The 21,437-nt window shown below is 42.0% G+C and overlaps 1 protein-coding gene across 1 annotated transcript in view; it reads left to right on the top strand.

Annotated features, from left to right (window-relative positions):
- ACAN (aggrecan) overlaps positions 1 to 21,437 on the top strand; it is an 85,204-nt gene that overhangs the window by 31,028 nt on the left and 32,739 nt on the right. The window contains exons 2-6 of the mRNA XM_036735915.1: positions 10,870 to 10,946; positions 13,406 to 13,789; positions 15,241 to 15,415; positions 16,654 to 16,781; positions 18,054 to 18,347. Coding sequence (XP_036591810.1) covers positions 10,877 to 10,946; positions 13,406 to 13,789; positions 15,241 to 15,415; positions 16,654 to 16,781; positions 18,054 to 18,347 — 1,051 coding nt within the window. The 5' untranslated portion in view covers positions 10,870 to 10,876. The remainder of the gene's footprint in view (positions 1 to 10,869; positions 10,947 to 13,405; positions 13,790 to 15,240; positions 15,416 to 16,653; positions 16,782 to 18,053; positions 18,348 to 21,437) is intronic.

Genomic DNA, 21,437 nt, shown 5'->3' with positions numbered 1-21,437 from the left:
TGTACTTTAGCGATAGGTTATATGGAACCATCCACCCTCCTTTATCTGGAGCCATCCACCCTCCTTTATCTGGTTTCCCTTATGATCATTAACTCATTCAATTCAGTAATATTTATTACCATGTATTTGTGAGGGGAGTGACTGGGGTCAAGGATACGTTTTTGTGGCTACAGAGCAGTGTTCTCTTTTGTTTTGTTTTTTTTTTTGTCCTGGGAAGCTAAGTGACCCAAACTAGAATTGAACCATAACCTTGGCTTTGTTAGCATCTTACTGTGATCAACTGTGCTCAAGAAAAGTGTGGCTTGTGACTCGGCCTTAGGTATGCGATCACTTGATGAAAACAAAGCAGCCGGTTGATGAAGCAGTGTCTGTAGATGCGCCATGGGATTTCTTGCTCTGTCCACCTGCTGCTCATTCCTTACATTCTGGTATAGCAATAGGAGAGTAGCACCTTAAGAGCGATTGATTCTTCAGCTAGAGATGTATCCAACAGCCATGAGGCTAGAACTCACACTGGATGTGATAACCAGGAACATGGCACTGGTGTGCTCCCCCACTCCGACCAGAGTCAGAAAGCACCAAGGAGCTCCTCTCTACTTCCCACAGGATGAGCACCCTTATATATACATACACACACACACATACATACACGCACACATACATGTAATATATACATGCACACATATAAGTATACGTGTACATCTATATCTATATAGATATTCACACATATTATTTCGTTTGGTTCTCCCCCAAACTCTATAGAGGTTTGGATGGTTTTGTATTGAGCACAGGAGGTGATCAGAATGGTTATGTATGGTTTGGAAACCAAAACGTATCAAGAAAGAATGAAAAAACAAACAAACCAGGGACGTTTAACCTGGAGAGAAAGTGAAAGAGAAGCTTGTTGCTGTCTTCAAATACAAGAAGATTTATCAGGTGGAAGAAGGAGTATTCTATTTCTCCAAAGGCTAGAACCAGGACAAATGGGTAGAAGCTACAGGGACGTAGAGTCTGGCTCAAGATGACAGTTTGATATTAAGCTGCCCAACAATGGAATAGGCTACCTCATGAAGCAGCAATCTCCTTCTCCCTAGAAGTCTTAAAGCAGTCAGTCGATAAACATTTATTAATAAGTATCTGCCACATGTCAGGCACTGTGCTAAACACTAGGGATACAAAGAAAGGCAAAAGATAGTCTCTGCTCTAAATGGGGGAGACAACAACTACGTACAAACAAGCTATATACAGGATAAAATGGAGATAATCAACAGAGGGGAGACCCTAGAATTAAGAGTAATTGGGAATGACTTCTTGTTGAAGGTGGGATTTTGGCTGGGACTTGAAGGAAGCCAGGGAAACTGGGAGGCAGAGATGAAGAAGGAGATTATTCCAGGTATGGCGGACAGTCAGTAAAAACAGAAACTAGATGCCCATGCCATGGATGTTCAAGATAGGGAGGTTTCATAATGTAAGAGGAAAAGCAAAAAAAAAAAAAAAATCTAGGGGCCAGAAATCCTGGGTTTTAATCCTTACTCCAATCCTTACAAGTTGAGTGATCTTGAGTACATCGCTTCTCCTCCACTGACCCTCAGTTTCCTTATTTGCCAAGTGAGATTAGGAATATCTGCCCACCCCATCTCGTAGAGTTGTTAGGAGGAACTAATTCATTTGAAAGTCTTTTATAGACTGAAAGGTCTATACTAATGGAAGGGATAGAATAACAACGATTCAAGAATTTAACAAGCTAGCTAATGTCACATCCAGCTCAAGACCAATCAACAAGCATTTATTACAAGTGCCATCTGATATATAATTAGAAAAAATAAAATATTATTAAAAATAAAGGTGCTGACTATATGGCAAACATTATGCCATGCTGAAGATACAAAGGCAAAAAGGAAACAGTCCCTGCCTTCAAGGAGTTTACATGATTTTGTAGATTCTATGATTCTGCAATGTAGAAGGTATTCCTTTAGTGGATGAGGGATAGAATGGAAGCTCTTTGAAGGCAGGGATTTTCACCTTCATTTATGTATTGCTAGCATAGTGCTTGCCATATAATGGCATGGTAATAGATATTGATTGATTGGTTGGTTGACTGCTTGATAATATAACCTCTAACATCCCTTCCAACTTCTAGGGCAGAGAACAGAGTAGAGTTCATACACGAAATCAGAAAGTCATCTGTGTTAGAGGGGAAATTTGGAACCCCAAGGCACTGAAACAACCTTGCAACCCTCATACCCCTGCCCAGTACAGGGCCAGGTCCTGGTATGGGATATAAACCAAATCCCTCACTAACACCAATACTACCTTCCTTAACTCATCTTCCCAGTCCCCTCTCTGATTCCCTTGAAACACATGTCTTTTTGTTAGGGTGAAGAGAAATGCCATCCTCCCCTCACTTCATCCATTCACCTTTCCCAATCAGTCCTGAAAAGAATACTTTCTTAAGGAATAATGCAAAAATCAAAGATTTTCCAAAAGGCCACCCATAGAGATTTGCCCATAAGAACCTGGGTTTTATTAGTACCTCATACCTTCCTGCTTTCTAATAGGAAGCCCCCTTTCCACATGCTCCCCTTCATATCTTCCTCCCTCTTCCCCACATTATTCAACCCATCTCTGTTTATAGCCCAAGTGTAGACCAAGAACAGAGACCATGTGGAGATGAGAACCGGAATCTCTTCACTGCCCTTCTGCATCCCAACCCACACAAGGCCTTGTCCACATAATGTTAGAGAAGTCGCTGCCACGTTTCATTTTCAGTGGAGAAAGGCCTCCCTGTGTCCTGGCCTGTGGTGGGACTGGCCTGGCAAAGGTAACAGCCCTGCATAAAGAGGTTAGTTAGTCCTGGAATGGTTTGGAACTCAGACAGAATGGAATATTTCTCCCTATTTTCTTTACAGCTGAGAAAACACACACAAGCACAAGAGCATATTTATTGAGATATTTCTATCCCAAAGCTTGTCTTTTAAAGTAAAATTTAAAAAGAAATAAAATTAGTTTCTCTGCCCACTCTACTCCCTCCCCAAAATCCCCCTCTCTTTTAATTCATTCCCATTTCCTGGCCTAAGCTAAGAACAGAAAGCACTGAGCCCTCAGAAGAAATACAGCATCTCAGGACAATGTTGAGCTTGTTCAGGGAGCAAAGGAACAGGCAACACCTTTAAAAAAAACAACTTGCTGATGAAGTGAAGGAAGACAGATACAGTAGGTGGAAATCAAGGGGCTCTCAACAGCAGAATATAAAAGTCTAATTGCCCTCCCAGAGCAAAAAGTCCAACTAAAGACTTTACATCTAGCAGATCACTAAACATTTTTAAAGCACCTACTATATACCAGGCACTGTGCCAAGTGTTAGGGTTATAAAGAGAGGCAAAAGACAGCCCATGCCCTCAAGGAGCACACAGTCTAATGGGAGAGAAAACAAGCAAACAAATATATACAAATAAGCTATTTACAGAATAAATAAGAAATAATTAAGAGAAGGAGGGCACTGGAATTAAGAGGGGTCGGGGGAGGCTTCCAGTAAAAGACAGGATTTTACTTGGGACTTAAAAGAAGCCAGGGAAGATAGTAGGTGGAGATGAGGAGGGAGAGCATTCCAGGCATGGGGGAAAGCCAGAAAAAATAGTGGTGGAGCCAAGAGACGCAGTGTCTTGTTCATGGAACACAGAGAGGCCAGTATCATTGGATCAAAGAGTCTATGCAAGATTAAAATATGAGAAGACAGAAAGATAGGCAGGGGTTACGTTCTGGAGGACTTTGAAGGCTAAACAGAAAATTTCATACTTGATCCTAGAGATGATTAGGAGCCACTGAAGTTTGTTGACATAGATGGATCTCCACTTTAACAGAATCATTTTGGTGGCTGAATGTAGGGTGGATTGGAGTGTGGAGAGACTTGAGGCAGGCAAGCCCACCAGCAGGCTATTGCAATAATAAAAGGGAGAGGTTCTAAGGGCCTACGCTAGAATGGTGGCAGTGTCAGAGGAGGGAAGGGGGCAGATTCCAGAGATATGGCAAAGGAGGAATTGACATCCCTTGGCAACAGATTGGGGAGTGAGAGACAGTGAGGAGGCTAGGATGACTGCAAAGTTGTGAGCCTGAGGGATGGGGAGGATGGTGTTGCCCTCAATAGAAATAGAGAAATTAGTTATGGGAGGAGGATTTAGGGGAAAAGGTAATGAGTTTGATTTTGGGTGTGAGAAGCTGTCCCATAGACTAGTCAAAATCTCAGAGGAGTATCAGTCACAAGGAGCTAAACACAAATCTAAATGCCTTGAATTCAAAGATAAAAATAAAAATGGAACCTGACTTTGAGGAGCTTATATTCTATTGGGTGTAAACAACATGTACACAGAAATTAGATACAAAGCAGTGTCCCAGGGAAGGGTGTAGGGCTCATAGGAAGACCAGTTTGATAGCACCAGAAAGCAAGGTCCATGGGGCATGATGGAAGGGTGGGGTAGAGTGGAATGGAGACAGAGGAAGGATGGGACTGACATGGATGGAATAAGGGAGTACGAAGTCCATAACCAGGGAAGGAAGCTTCACAGCCCAGGCATTTCGGGAGGTTCTGAGTGGAGCCATTGGACCGAAGATTGTTATGCCCTTCACAAGGGCAATGGTTATGCTGATCATAGGAAGGATGATGGGGGTGGGTGGGAGGAGGTACTTATACAGCTGTGGGGTAAATGGTGAGTCTCTAGCCTTGCCTGATAGTCAAGGCAGAGGACCATGAAATCCTGAGGCCTGACTGGTTGTACAAGGATAAGGTAAGCTTTAGGTTGCTGTTCAGTTGTTTCAGTCATGTCTGGCTCTTCATGACCCCATTTGGGGCCATTTCCCTTTCCAGCTCAATTTACAGGTGAGAAAACTGAGGCAAACAATTTTAAAGCACCTACTATATACCAGGCACTGTGCCAAGTGTTAGGGATATAAAGAGAGGCAAAAGACAGCCCATGCCTTCACCCAGGGTCACCCAGCTAGTAAGTGTCTGAGGCCACATTTGAACTCAGGTCTTGCTGACTCCAGGCCTGATACTCTAGCCAATGCACCACCTACCTGCCCTTAATCATTAGGTACTCACCCTCTAATCCTCAGCCAGGTCAGCTCTGCCCCAAGGCTCACTCTACTGTGGAATAAATTATCTTCCCCAGGGGTAGAGAACTTCACTCAGAAGGGTCTTTGGTACTGGACTGATGGCTGGTTTGGAAGGAGAGGACTGGCAGGACTAATGGTCAGCACCTGCCCCAAAGATACAAGGGTTAAAAGTCTCAAGGGCAAAGCACCAGCATCCAAGGATTCCCACCAAAATAAAGCACATTTATATAGTATCTAGTAGACCCTGAAGTGATTTACCCCAAAAGAACCCTCAAAATGGGTAGTGTATGTCTTAGTATGCCCATTTTCCCAACAGAAACTGAGTCCCAGAGGAGTTAAATGCTTCGTCAATGGTCACACAGCTAGAATGCCTGACTCCACGTCCAGTGTTCTTTCTACTACCACATATAGCTTCCTCTGGCTTCAATCTCCTTTCCTACCTTATTTCACCTCCCTTTATAAGATCTATGCCTCAGCCTAATTGGACTATTCGCTGGCCTCCATCGCATGCCTGGACAGACTGCCTCCCTACTCTGGAATGGATTGCCCCCATCTGTCTCCTATAATTGTCATTCTTCTGCTTTTCAAAGCTCAGTTAAGGTACCATCTCCTTCATAAATCAAGGCATCCTTAATTCCCTCTGGCCTTTAAAGTGACTTCCTTGAATGTCTCAGACCACTATTTGGACTTTCTTATGTATCTAATGTAGCTATTTATATACATGTCATCCCCTAACACCACGAAATTGTGAACTATTTAAAAGCAAAGACTGTCATTTTTATTTCTAGGATCATAGATTTTGGAAGGGACCCTAGAGCCCATCAAGTAGCAGCTCCTCTTTTTACAGATGTTGAAACTAAGGCCAAGAAAGCATAAATTAGTTGCCCAAAGTCATGCACTTAATAAGTGGCAGAGCTGAGATTTGAACCCAGGTCCTCTGACTTCAAGTGCTACCTCCCTCTTGGTATTTCCAGCATCCAACACATAACCTTGAACATAGCAGACCTTTTATAAATGTTTGTTGAATTGAATTGAGAGATAGGAGGGCTCTTTGGAGGTCTGGAATTCACTAAACTTTCCAAGATGGTAGTAATTTTATAGCTCTGGTCACCTTCATACCTTCTATAGGCTATTGCACAGTGCCGTTCACATAGGAGCCGCTCAGTAAATGGTTTGATGCAACAGTGTCAAATTCACATAGAAACAGGAGACGCTAAATTGTATGTAAGGATTCCTGCAGGCCACACATCAACCTAGAAAACCACATATTAACATTATCTATGTTCTATTGTATTTTTATTTATTTTGTGAAATATTTCACCATTATATTTTCATCTGGTTGGCTGCAGTCTGGACTGGCTCCAGGGCCTATGAGTTTGATACCTCTGCTTTAATGAACAGATACCAGCAAGAGGTATTTCATACAAAACAAAAGGCAGTGGAATGGAGAAGAGGCTCGACTCTAATGTATTTTGGAGGAACAGTCTCTATGGTATGTCCCTTCACTACCTAGCATTCACCACCTTTATCTTGTCCCTTGTCTCCTTTCTCGAGACTTTCAGATCACTCTGACCTCACCCAAAAACTTAAGCCTTTCCTCAAGTCAGCCTTAGGGTTGCCAATGGGTCAATATTTGATCGGCTTGCCCAGTTTTTGGTAGCTTCTTACATATTATCATGTTTGGAAGGGTTTTTAGTTTTAATTTTGGTAACAGTAGTCTCATTCCAATTCTGGCATGGAAGTGGTCATGGCCATCTTTGTATCTTCCACAGGGCTTAGTGCAGTATCTTTCACATAGGAACTAAATTGTCAATGAAAGTTATTGTTTGTTGTTGTTCATTTGTGTCCAACCCTTTATGACCCCATTTGGGGTTTTCTTGGCTAAGATTCTAGAGTAGTTTATTTCCTTCCCAACTCATTTTACAAGAACTGAGGGAAACAGGGTTAAGTGACTTATCCAGCTGGCATCACCCAGCTAGTAAGTGTACAAGGCCAGATTTGAACTAAGGAAGGTGAATCTTCCTGACCCTAGGCCTACTGTACCACCTAGCTGCCCCACAGCAAAGAATGCCAGCAGAACACTGACTCTGGTGTGTCCTACCAAGTGGGAAAGGCCTTGCCTTCAGTCATTGATAGGTTATTGTCTTTTATCTGAAGATTATACTAGGTCAGTTCAGAGAGTTTCATCAGCACAGCTTAATTTCCCTCGGATAGGTTTTCTTAGCCACCACAACTCACAAAGAGAAATTTCTGAAGTGGTGAGGACCACCTGGCAAAAAGGCGAAGGATTCAAGATGCAGATGGAGAGAGCAGTCTCCATCTGCATGATTAATGTTTGTATTCCTTTTTGTATTCCTTTGTATTCATTTTGTGTTCATTTTTCAGTTTTATTTGTTTTTTTTTTAAAAAGATATTTTTCTCTTTAATTAGGGATTGGAGGAGATTTGGGAGGGAGAGGGGGAATAGTGATGAAAGTGATACAGAGAGAAAAAAAAGAAACAAAAGGGGATCATTGCAGCATTTTTTTAATGAATTGAAGAGAACAGAAAGAGGTTCAGAAGAAGATATGTCCAACAGGATAGCAGTACATAATGAGGTGTTTCATCTTTTCCTGGAAATATTTATGTTTCTTGTTGTTTACCAAGTTCAAAATAACAAAAATTAAAATTATTTTTAAAACAAAAATAAAGTGATGGAGGGACTGTGATCAGCATGAGACATGGATCTTGGAAATAGGGAAAAAAGAGATATCAGAGGCCATGTAATCCAACATTTTCTCTTTACATATGTAGAAACTGAGTCCTAGGGAGATTAAGTGATTTTATAGGCAGTCACACAGGTAGTAATCATTGAAGGAAGGATTTGAACCCAATTCATCTTATATCATTTGGCTTCATCTTAAAATGAACACACTAAAGTATTCACTATTTTCTAAACTATTTCAGTTATTTATGTTTGTGTCTTCTCCCTCTAGCAGACTATCAAAGGCATAATCCTACCCAATCCTTAAGGTTAAGGATCACTGGGTATTTAATCTTTTCATTGTTGGGGGTGTTTTATTCATAAAAGGTGCTAAGTACATGTTTGTTAGTTCGAATTGGGTTGAATGGAACAGAATCCCCTGATGTCTAAAGGAATATAATTCTAGCTATGTGAGTCAAAATTTCCATTGCTGCAGTTAAAACCTTGATTTACTTATGAGCAGCCAATGAGGTGCATGGGGGTACACCTTAAGACTACACTACCATAGCTCCCCCTCCTGGGCCTTTCTCGCTACAAGTCCTTTTCTCTACAAGCTCTTTTAAAGAAAATAGCTTCTGCAGTGGCTGATGAATAGGCAAATAGTGACATCTACTGGAAGATATTTCTACAAAGAGTACCTTCCTAAAAAATTCCTTCTAAAAGCTAAATTCTATTTCACGTTTGACTTAACATTATAGTTTATGAGACACTGGGGGCTCTGAGGAACCGTGGGAAGAACACTGGCTTTGTAATAGTTGGGCCTGGATTCAATTCATGACCCTACCTGTGTGATCTCAGCCGGGTTACTTAATCTCCTCAGTTTCCTCAACTGTAAAATGAGAAAGTAGGACTAGATGGCCCCTCCAACATTAGGTCTATAATCTTATACTTCATCGATCTTCATTTAACAGTAAATCCTAACACTTTAATTTCAAGTTTTCCTCCTTCCTCCTTTCCTCAGCTTGTGTAAAGCTGTGGTTATTGTTGAAAGGTTTCAGTCGTATCTGACTCTTTGTGACCCCATTTGGGGTCTTCTTGGCAAAGATACTGGGATGGTCCGCCATTTTCTTCTCCAGCTCATTTTACAGATGAGGAAACTGAGGCAAACAGGATTATGTGACTTGCCCAGGGTCACACAGCTACTATGTGTCTGAGGCCAGATTTGACATCACATCTTCCTGACTCTAGACCCAGTGCTCTATTGTACCACCTAGCTTCCCCTCTATATGGGCCTCAGTTTCCTTCCCTGTAAATGATAAGTTCTCTAAGGTCCCTTCCATCTCAAAATTATATGATTCTAAATTAACTTAAATACTTACATGGTTAATATCTGAAGCAAAGGGAGGGGATAGAATGGGAATATGTGCTCTAGGAGGATAGTTTGAAAGCATGTTTAACCAGAAGTCATAGTAGGGGGGGCATTAAATCTGCTTTCAAATATTTCAAGGGTTGCTAAATGGAAGAGAAATCTGTTTTATTCTGCCCAGGGTAGGAGCAGAAGGTAGAAGTTGAGAAGCAACAGATTTAGGTTTGAGATAAGAAAATCAGAGCTATCCCAATGTGGCCTGGGCTGTCTAGGGAAGCTAAAGAGTTTCTTCAGTGAAGGTCTTCAAGCAATGGCTAGATAGCCAGTTAGATAGCTAGATAGCCAGTTCCAACAAGTGGAACTTGGATGCGACACAGAGAAAATTCTAGTTCAGTTACAGGTTGGATCAGATGGTCTGCAAAGTCCCTACAAACGCTGAAATTCTGTGAATTCTTGTGCAAATTAAAGACTGTCTTCAGCTATTTTCTACATTTTTCTAAGTTCCAGTCAGGTTCTCTTGGGGCATAGCATCTTGTGGAGAATCCCTTCTGTCCATCTTCTTGCGTGCTGAATGGTACTACATTTCTGTGGCTGCTGTGTGTATCTGGATTCCATCCCTTCTTCTGAACTGGACCCATAAATTCTTCCTAAATCTGTTAGCTTCCAAGAGAAAAAGCAAGGTTCCTGTATTAGAAATCGGGGAAGGGATAAAAGAAGCACAGTAAGGATGACTGGCCAAGTCATTCTCTTGGACTCTCAGTTCCATCCTCAGTAAAATATAAATGAAAAAGATCACTTAAAGGAAATTGAACACTGAGTAATTGAAGAAACAGTAGTCATCCTAGAGAAGAGATAATGAAATATACCCTTCTCCTCTTGGAAGAGAAGCTAGGGACTATGAGGACAAAAAGATGCATTGTTACATGTGGTCACTGTGTTTTGGTTGTTTTTCTTAACTGTCTTTTGTTTTGTTTTGGTTTTTTGTTATGGGAGGGGTTCGTTGTTGGTATATCCAAAAAAGGCCATTAGGTAAGGACAAAGGACATCACTGAAACTTATTTTCTTGATGGAATATTGTCTTTAAAAGGGTAGAGGTCATTGAGACTAATCACTGTCATGAAGGAAAGAGCTTTCTCACTGTAGCAAAACCAATTAAAAAAACATTTATTAAGTGAATAATATGTGGAAGGCACTGAGTTGTCCTATGATTATTTTTTATTTCTTACCTTTGATGGGGTTTTGTTTTTGTTTTGTTTTACATAATCTCATTCTTCTAAAGGTTTTGTGAGGCCAAAAGTCTCTGGAAGGAATGTCTCCTTTCACTAGGGGGAGGTTCCTTAGTCTAAAGGAATTATAATTATAATTAGCATTAATATAGCACTTTTTAAGATTTGCCAAATGCTTCACAAATATTACCTCATTTGATCCTCACAACAACCCTGAGAGGTAGGTGCCGTTGTTACTCCCATTTTACAAATGAGGAAACTGAGGCAGACATAAGTGATTTGTCTAGTATCACACAGTCAGTGTCTTGAGGTCAAATTTGAACTCTGGTCTTCCTGACTCGAGGTCCAACGTCATATCTACTATATCACCTCTGGCTTTAGAGTGTAGCCTTCCTAGATGGTTTTCTCCAGGGTCTCTGTGTTTTTCCTTGGCTTCAATCCATGCTAACCACCCAAATTCTGGGTTTCTTTTTTTATCTATTCCAGGTAAATTATGACCACTTTACTCTTAGTGTTGTTGAGCCTGCGAGTCATCACTGCAGCCATCTCTGTGGAGGTTTCAGGTAAGGGCGCCAACATTTCTGAACTTTCTAAGTAGCCACTGAATCTTCCCCTAAGGTACTCCAGAGGCTGGATTCAGGGGCCCATAGCTTCTCAAAGACTAGGTCAGCTGAGAGTCAGTCCTGGCAGGACTTATCCAGATGGAAAGACTCCAAGTATAGGCCTATTATATGCCTGTTGTAGGAGGATGGGCCAGCCTAGACAAATTCAGAGAGGGTTATCAGCCCAAGGCAGGCCAGCAGTGATCACGGTCTCTGGCCATACCCCTGGCCAAAGATTAACGTGTGGAAAGTTATTGTCTGCATCATCACACACCCATAAATACCCTCTAATCCAAGAATCACTTTGGTCTTGCACTCCAAACATTGAAACCTCTAAAACTCAACCTCTGCTTATATGCTCAGCATGGATGAGAGTACCAATCCAATTCTATATGCACTTATTAAGCACCAACTGGGTATAAGACACTGTGCCAGGCCTTGGGGATACAGAGACAAAACAAAAAGGGCAATCCTTGTTTGTTGTTATAGCTTCTTTATTCTACTGAGGTGATAAAACACACAGGCAGGAGAAAATTATTCAAATAAAGTACCTGAAGAGTACCGATAAGGAGATGAATTTCTACTTCCTCCTTAGTTCCTACTCGATACAGACACAACACACAGTAACACCACAGAGCTTTACCTGGTTAGAAGATGCGGGAGTAAGAGTGGCAAGGTCACATGCAAGTCAAGACATCACTCTTGGGATGTCATTGGTCCTCTTCAAAAACAAAGGATCGACAACAACATAACAACGGCAGCAGCAGTGGTACCTTCTACTGGCCTCTATCTTGGGTAATCTTAAATCACTCAGAGAGATCTTCGAGGAGGCCATTTCATTGATACCACTACAATACCACCAATGCCTCTTTGCTGGAACATGCCAGTAGTTCTTACAAGCTAACTTGGAGGCACAGGGAGCCTAGACAAAGATAAGGCATAGATAAATTGAAAAATAAAGTTTTTTAAAAGATAAAGCCAAAAAGGAGAAAAAAAGAAGGAAACTATGTGAAGCAGGTGGAAAGGAACCTACTAAAAGATCCATCAAATAGGTTTCTCCATCACTGAACATGTTTAAGCAAAGGTGAAATGACCATTAGGAACACTGTAGAAGGGTTTCGTGTTTCAGGGAGGGCTTAGATGAGATGATCTCTGAGGTCTGTTTGTTTTAACTCTAAGAGCCTATGATACCATCATAAAACATCATTGAATTATGCAATATCCAGGCAAAACCAAACTTCAACCAGACCAGAGTAAATCAGTGTCATAAGCCCTTTCCTTGACATTAAGAGGGAGTGTTACTCATTTGCTGGACATTGGAGTTGTCTTAAGTTCTTTCATAAGAACGTAAGAAATGATATTCAGAGTCAGAGGAGCAGTGGTCCTTCACCGACTAGGGCCCACCCATCTAAAGCATCTTGCCATGTGTCCCATGATCCTATACACACCATCTCTCCCTCCCTCTTCCTATGTCTTGTTCTTGCTTAGGGAACATTAATTAAATCAAAATTACCATTGTACTGCCAGATAGGACATAAAAATCTACTATCCTCTGACTCTATTCACAATCCCTGACCAATTAAGCCAAAATTCCCTTCCCTAGCTACCACTCTCTTATCTGGATTGCCTCCCCCTAAGCTCTTTGAGGGCAGGGACTCTGTCACTCTTGATTTATATCCCCAGCATCTAGTACAATGTCTACACATAGTAGACACTTAGCAAATGCTGATTCAGCGATTGATTGGTCTCTCAATTAGCAATTACCATTCATGCCTTTTGGCTCAAAAAGTTAAGAATATAATCCAAACATCCTTGTCTTCTTCCCAAAATTTCTTTAACTGCTTTACATTTTTAGCATGGCATATATAACCTCAAAAATTTTTCTATTTCTACTATTCATTGTTCAAAATTTTATTTATCTGCAAACTACCTTCTATAAGCAGTAAGGGATGTTTCTAGTGTCCTAGGATTCGGTGAATAAGTCTGTGTTCATCTTATTGGCAATATTTATGATTCTGTGGTCTTTGATTTTATTTTCTCTCAGCCTTTGTCTTTCCAAAGCGAAGAGCTCTAGTCAATTCTCCAATGTTTACATTTCCCTTCTCTGGATCTTTTTGAATTCTGTAATGCTTAGAACTTCCCCCTGCCTCATTTTTTCATGAATCCTTACTTATCACAGGGAATTTGAAGAAAATGCCTCTCCATTCAGTTGTAGAGTTGATGCTAAGTGCATCAAATGGGACAATGCATTGGGCAATAAGAACACACCAAGCTTTTGCCCTAGACTCAAAGGCATTACCCCTGTTGGTGAATCTGAGGAGGGGTAGCTCCCTTGAATTTAGAATAACAGGGTCCTTAAATGTTCTGAAGTTGTCAGTTTGTTCCTTGTGTGTTATAATGACCTGTCTCTCCCATTCTAGACCATGGTAACTCACTGAGTGTGAGCATCCCAGAGCCTTCTCCCCTCCGTGTCCTCCTTGGGAACTCTCTCACCATCCCTTGCTATTTCATTGACCCTGTGCACCCCGTGACGACGGCCCCCTCCACACCCCCGCTCTCCCCCCGGATCAAATGGAGCCGTCTTTCGGAAGAGAAGGAGGTGGTCCTTTTGGTAGCTACTGAGGGGCGTGTGCGGATCAACAGTGCCTACGAGGACAAGATCTCACTGCCCAACTACCCCGCCATCCCCAGCGATGCTACGCTGGAGATCAACAACCTTCGCTCCAATGACTCAGGCATCTACCGCTGTGAGGTGATGCATGGCATCGAGGATAGCCAGGCTACCCTGGAGGTCGTTGTGAAAGGTGAGGATCCCCCTCCCTCCTCACCATGGGAACCCTCTATCCCAACTCAGGTGTATTAGATTGGGAACTAGACCTGGAGTCAGGGAGGACCTGAATTCAAATCCCACCTCAGAAACATACAAGCTATGTGACTGTGAACAAGTCATTTAATCTTTTTGTGCCAGTTTCTTATATGACAGGGTTGGACTTCAATGCCTCAAAGGTCCCTCCCAGCTCTAAATCTATGGTCTTAAGATCCTAGGATAGCTTCAAGATACCTTTTTCCTCCACATTTACTTCCCTGAGTATTCACAACCTGTCCATCTTTGCCCAAAGGAAGTGATTTTATCCTCTGAAGTAACAATAATACTTCACATTTATACTTTTAAAATGCATTTATATGCATTTTCCTGCTTATTCTTCAGAGAATACTGTGCAACATTACCATTTTACACATGGGGAGACTAAGATCTAGTGGCTTAACTAGGGTCACACAGCAAGTTAATAGCATGTTAACAAGTCAGTAGCAGAGCTGCAATTTAGAATACCGTCCCCTAATTCTTTGTCAGGGCAGCTAGGTGGTACCATAATGCACAGAGTTCAGAGCCTGGAGCCAGAAAGACTCATCTTCCTGAGTTTAAATCTGGCCTCAGACACATACTAGCTGTGTGACCCTGGGCAAGTCATTTAACCCCATTTGCCTCAGTTTCCTCATCTATAAAATGAGATGGAGAAAGAAATGGCAAACCACCCCAGTATCTTTGCCAAGAAAATCCCAAATGGAGTCACAAAGGAAAGCCCCACTGGGGATATGACTGAACAGTAACAATTCTTTGTCTAGCACTTCCTACTATGTTATGCTGCCCCACCTCTGGGGTAATCCCAGAAGTCACAGAAAGTGACTAAAGTTATATTACTTGTCTGTTTTCTTTATGACACCAAAAAGAGAACATAGGGTCTTTCTTGGACAACATCAATGTTCTGGCACCAATCCACGTTGTTACCAGGCTTTGCCCAACAGAAGACAAGTAGATAGGGAGTTCTGGGAAAGACGACCAGCTCTACATCTTTCTCAAAAGATAATCCCAAATGGATATTAAGAGAACCTGGGATCCCTGAACTTGAGTTTTAAAAATACATATCTTTTCAAACCAGTATTTCAGTATTATTGGTTTGCTTTGTAGTTCTATGTACTTTATTTTATGCATTTAAAACATTCTGAGGTGGGGTCCATTGGCTTCACCAGGCTGCCAAAGAGATCCATGACGCAAAAAGAGGTTAAGAATCCCTGCCTTAGGGGAAAGACTCCAAATCCAAGGATAGCTAAGAAATCTACTGGGATCACTTTCATTTTCCAAGGGACTTTGAGAATCCTTTTCCCCAGAAAAGAGAGGTAGCATCCAAATCTGATGATAGCAAGGCATCAGAGCTTCTGACTGACACCTTCATGTGTGTGTGTGTGTGTTTTCCAGGCATCGTGTTCCATTACAGAGCAATCTCTACCCGCTACACCCTGGATTTTGAGAAGGCACAGCAGGCTTGCATACAGAATAGTGCAGTCATCGCCACTCCTGAGCAGCTGCAGGCTGCCTATGACGACGGCTACCACCAGTGTGATGCTGGTTGGCTGGCTGACCAAACTGTCAGGTAGGCTTTCCATGGCAAGCTCAAAATAAGACCATGGGGAAGGAGAAGTGGAGGAAGGGCATAGATTTAGGGACTAGGAAACTAGGACAGAAGAGAAAGTCAGGAGAATTCCTTGCCTAGGCATTGTAGATACTTAATAAATATATTATAATGGAGAGAAGGCATTTCTTAGAATTCAGAAGACCTGGATGTACATCCCATCTCTGACATACTCTAAATGTGGGGCCAGGAGCAAGACGTTTAACCTTTCAGTAACTCAACCAATCCTCTAAGGGAATCATTTAGAGTTGGGTTATAGCTGCAGACAGCTTATTGATCTACATTGGTGGAAGGCATTTCCATACCAAGAATACCCTACACAACTGGAATCACAGGTCCAGACCCTACCCCTGCAAAAAAATAACCTATTATTTTATCTTAGAAATGCTGGATTCAAATACCGTTCTTAGTGAGCATTTGGTCAATTCAAATAAACTTTATCAAACACTCCCAGAGTGAATGCTGCTGTATTATCAGTGATAGATAGTAACAAAGAGCAGTAAGCGGCAACATTCTTTCTCATCCCGAGAAGCTCACAATCTAGTTGAAACAAAGCAGACAGAGAAGATGGGAAGAGCAGATGATAACAGCTAACATTTCTATAGCACTTTAAGGTTTGCAAAGCACTCCACATATTATCTCGTTTTATACTCACAACAGCCCTATGAGGTAGGTATTTTTAGTATCCCCATTTTTTCAAATGAGGAAACTGAGGCTGAGGAAACTGAGTAGTAAGTTGCCTGAGGTAGAATCTGAATTTGGATCTTCCTGGCTTCAAGGTCTAACACTTTAGTCACTGTGTCACCTAACTGCCACTCAAATACTTTAAAAAAAATACAAATGCTAAAAAGTAGTTGAATAAATAGATTATACCAGAGGTGTCACCACACAGCCCACAACTCTATTGAATGTGGCCTAAGCCAGACTAAAGTATAATTGGGAAATATTTAACAAAATAAATAAAAATACAATAAAATATAGATAATATGACATTTTAAAATTTGCATCATATGTGGCCCACAAAGATTCTTAGGTACAGGTTAATGGCTCCCCATTTCTGTTTGGGTCTGACACCACTGGATTACATATCTGCAACTACATTGATACATTTACATACAGTCACAGTCAGGCTTTCTTCAGCCTGCAGATGGTTCCCCTCTCATTCTGTCTTCTATACCCTCTCACTCTGTTTCTGTTAGATACCCTATCCACAGCCCCCGTGAGGGCTGTTATGGAGACAAAGATGAATTCCCTGGAGTAAGGACCTATGGCATCCGAGATACCAATGAGACCTATGACGTGTACTGCTTTGCAGAGGAGATGGAAGGTAAGTGTGTCTGAGGACTAGAACCCCCATTTGTTCCAAAAGACATACCACCAGGGCCACAAAACAGATGGGCATTTACCCAGGGTTCTATGCAGCAACCTATCCTGTTCCGTTCTTCCAGCAAAGGAATGAAATGAGCAGTATAGCCTACTCTCCCTTAAAACTTTGCCTAGTGTCCTACCATCTGGAGGATTCACTTATTTTACTTTGTGGCCATACTGTATACTCCTGAACCAGAATTTCCTTCTGTCCCAGTAAATGGAGCTCTCAACTCCATCCCAATAGAGCTAGCTCCCCATTTTCATAGTTATGCTCAGGGTACCCCTACATTCACTTCCTCAGCCAGGCTGGCTGACCACAGTGTCCAATACCCCATCTTCAATTGTTTTAAGGTCTATGTATGACCTTGGCATGAATCAGAATGGGGAAAAAGTAGTTTGGGAATAACTGCTTAATTCAGAGGCTTGACTGGGAAAATGTGATAAGCTGTGGTCGTAACTGAAGTGGATATGCCATCTGCATTCCCTCCCCCCTTTTACTAGCCTGTTCTTTTGGAGGGGGTACTCCCCCGACTTCCAACTCAGGTGTCCAGGACTCTCACATACCTCCTCTTGCCTTAGAGAAAAGAACTGATAAGCTTATTTATACAAAGATGTCAGGCATTGCATGAACAGAATCTTATTTGGAAAGACATCTTCCAAAGGTCGTGATGATCCAGGCCTTATTTACTATGTGTGACTCCCAGGAGAATTTCTATTTTAAAAGGTGCCCAGGAATCCATTTGTAGGCGTGGGAATTCATGTACTAGAAACAGGCCAGTGGAGGAGCCATATTTAGGCTGCAGAGCCTTCCTGCTACCCCTCATATCACACCTACTCTGACCACAGATAAAGCCAGCTTTGCTTTTGACCACCACGTTGTCATTTTAGCTGCTCTTCCTTTGACTCTCTCTGTTTTCTTGATGTTGGGCTGCCCAACATCAGCATTGGAGATCAGGAGCCTTGAATCTGTGGGAGCAGGCTCTTTGGGGGATGGGTTCTTGTCAAGGTTTGAGACTTTCAAAGACCTGCTAAAATAAGGACCTAAGGAATGGATAAACAGGAGTCTGAAATTCCTAGCACCCCAGAAAACTGTGGCTTTAGGAATATGAAGAATTGGGGAAAAGAACCTGGAAAATCGAGATTTTAGGCACCTGGAAAACTAGGGTTTTTGATAAGGTCATATCAGAGAAAGAGAGGAAAATGTTCACATTAGTTAATATGTGCTTTCCAGGGGAAGTCTTTTATTCTACATCCCCGGAGAAATTCACCTTCCAGGAGGCAGCAAATGAGTGTCGGCGCCTGGGAGCCCGGCTGGCAACCACAGGGCAGCTGTACCTAGCCTGGCAAAGTGGAATGGACATGTGCAGTGCCGGCTGGCTGGCTGACCGCAGTGTCCGATACCCCATCTCCAAGGCACGTCCTAATTGCGGGGGCAACCTCCTAGGGGTAAGGACTGTGTACCTGCATGCCAATCAGACGGGCTACCCGGATCCCTTATCCCGCTACGATGCCATCTGCTACACAGGTAGGTTTCTTGCAATGTCAGGGTTTGGGGTGAGGGACAAGGCAAGCAATTCCTGGAGAGGAAGAAAAGAAAAGGGGGATAGGCTTAGCACCTGAATCAAATAACTGCTTATACCTCCAATTTCCCCCCATACACACATGCCAGTCTACTTTACACTGGGGAGAAAGCCAGTGAACGTGAACATTTATTTCTATTTTGCCTCTAATTTGTGGAATATATTTGAACAAATTACTTGTCTTCTCTCGGTCTCAGTTTCCCTATATGTAAAATGATAGTGTTGATCTAGAAGATCTCTAAGGTCCTTTACAACTTTACCATTGAATGATTCTATGGTTCTCCCCTTAGATGTCTCTTTCTTATAGGGAGAAGGAATCAGAAATAAGCTCAGTTGCTAGCAAGCATCCAGATAGGCAAACCTACAGGGAGGCTAGGTGGCACAATGGATAGAGCACCCAGCCTGAAGTCAGGAAGATCTGAATTCAAATCTGGCTTCGGATACTTACTAGCTGTATGACCCTGAGCAAGTCACTTAATGCTGTTTGCCTCAGTTTTCTCATCTGTAAAACAAGCTGGAGAAGGAAATGGCAAAACCACTCTAATATCTTTGCCAAGAAAACCCCAAATGGGGTCATGAAAAGTCAGACATGACTGAAAAACAACAACAAGGCAAACCTAGGCTGGAGCTGACTACAGCCTTTAAATTTAACACTCATTTCACCAGTTCTAGTACATGTGGGGCAGTGCTAGCTACAACCCCAAGATCAATCCAGATACCACCTATGGCACAGTAACAACATAAGGGGTGGAGAAACTCAGGACCAAACAAGGCTGCAGCTTCGCCACATTTCCAAGCCTTGGCTATTCTCTTCCCTACAATCCCTGACCTTTCACCACCAAATACAAGGCTGCTTGATCTAAGACACACACACACACACACACACACCTCTTTGCCCTTATCTGTCTCCCTTAAATTCCCCAGGAAAAGAACCTGCTTGATTGGTCCTGTGTCCCATAGCCCTGAGCCTGTAGCTGGCACCTCAGGTCAATCTTCTATGGGCAGTGAAAGGAGTACCTGTGCTGCTTTCCACCTCTATATGTCTTGGGGCCCTGTTGTTCTTACTGTAGTGATGACAGGCAATTCTCTTACCAGGCTCAAACTCAGCTCTTCCTGGTGCAACTCTGCCATGTCAACGTTGGGGGGTAGTGCAGACCAGCTAGGGAAAAGTATCTTCTGTTTAACCAGTTCAAACAGAAAGGTGATCACCAAAGGTTCAGAACTAGACCATACTGATCCCCCGACGTTAGAGGAATACCCTGGATGGAGAAAAATCCAGACTTTTCTTTAGAAAGTTAAGGATGGAGCATTCTGACCTCAAGAGACCCAGCTATTCTTACTACTGTAAAACCAACCCTATCACCTGTGAATGGTACCCTACTCCTGCCTTCCTGACCCCAACTTGTGAAGGAAACATGCCCCAGATACGTAGAAAGCACCCAGCCTTATATAAAGACTTCTCATATGCATCCATGTCACAGGGAATCACAGATTTATATGGCTCTTTACATAGATTAGGTCCTTTGAACCTTACAACAACCAGATGAGGTAGGTCCTTATTCCCAATTTACAGATAAGGAAAGTGAAGATCAGAGTGGTTAAATGATTTTTCCAGAATCATGCAGTTAAAAAGTACCAAAGGTGGGATTTGAGCCCGGCTCCTCCCAATGCCAAGTCTAGCATACTATCCACTCTGCCATGCCCCTATATCCTAGGGGAAATTTTAGCCTATATCTCCTAGGCTTGACTATAAGTTCCTATGTCCTATGATCCTAGTATACACCAGTGTTTCCCCTCAATACAGTGGCAACAAAGAGAAAAAGGAGAGTCTAGCTGAGATTGCATTATTCCAAAGAGTATTCGAGCATTTACTCCATCACCCACAGAGTAACCCACATTTTTGGGGGGAAGAGGGTGCCAGTTAGGGGCAACAAGAGTTCATTGTTGAATTTTATCTATACCTTGTTTCAAGTGGAAAGATCACCAGGCAGGGAGATGAAAGACCTGGGTTTGAATTGCAGTTCTATCACTAAATAGCTGTGTGACCGTGGGCAAGTCATTTGTTATTATTGTCATTTTAATTAATATTAGCAATTGGGTATCAGAGGCAAGACTTAAACTCCAAAGAGTCTTTTGGACTCCAGGGCCAGCTTTCTATACTGCACAATGGCCGCGTCACTAATAATAGTAACACAAGCAATAATTCCTTACATTTGTATAGTAACATTCAGTTTGAAGTTACTTTGACATATATTGTCTCGTTTGATCCTCAAAATAGACCTTTCATACATTTGGGCTCAGAATTCTTGTCCTTTGTTTTTTATAAATGAGGAAACTGAGTCACAGAAGAGTTAAAGGATCCACCAAAGATTATGCTGCCAGTTAGTGGCAGAGAATTGGCTAAAACTGCTATCTCCTTAGAATAAGGGTTCTTAACCTTTCTTGTGTCATGGATCCCTTTGACAGTCTGGAGAAGCCTATGGACAGACTTCTCAGAATCATGTTTTAAAATGCAAAGCATAAGATTCATGGGATCACAAAGAAAGCCAAAAGTTAGTAAAAATAAAACTGAAAATAGTAAAATAAATAAATAAATAAAGCTATTCTCATCCAAATATATGGAACCCTAGGGGTCCAGAATCCCCAGGTGAAGAACCCCTACCCAGTGCACTTTGAACTGCATCACACTGCCTCTTAAGCTCTCCAAGTCTTTGTCCCCATTTGTAGAAATGAAAAGACTGGATTAAATGATGCCTAATGTTCTTTCCAGCTCTAACATTTTAATTTTAGTCCAATCCATTGAGGAGTCATGAGTCCCTAGATACTTTATTTATTGGTTCCTTCTCATTAGAAGCTCTTCCATGGACAAATGTATTTAAATGAGCTGTCAATGAATCTAAATACCATAAAGTACCATGTAAATAAGAGGTAGTAATAGTAGAAATGGTCTTCTAAAGTTCTGACATCCTGAGAATTTTCCAGCAGAGGTTATCTGTCTCTGAGCAGCACATGCTATGCATGGCCAAGCAGATGCC

This window comes from Trichosurus vulpecula, chromosome 8 (genome assembly GCF_011100635.1).
Source record: "Trichosurus vulpecula isolate mTriVul1 chromosome 8, mTriVul1.pri, whole genome shotgun sequence".
NCBI classification, from domain to species: domain Eukaryota; kingdom Metazoa; phylum Chordata; class Mammalia; order Diprotodontia; family Phalangeridae; genus Trichosurus; species Trichosurus vulpecula.
This window is presented reverse-complemented; position numbering and strand designations above follow the sequence as displayed.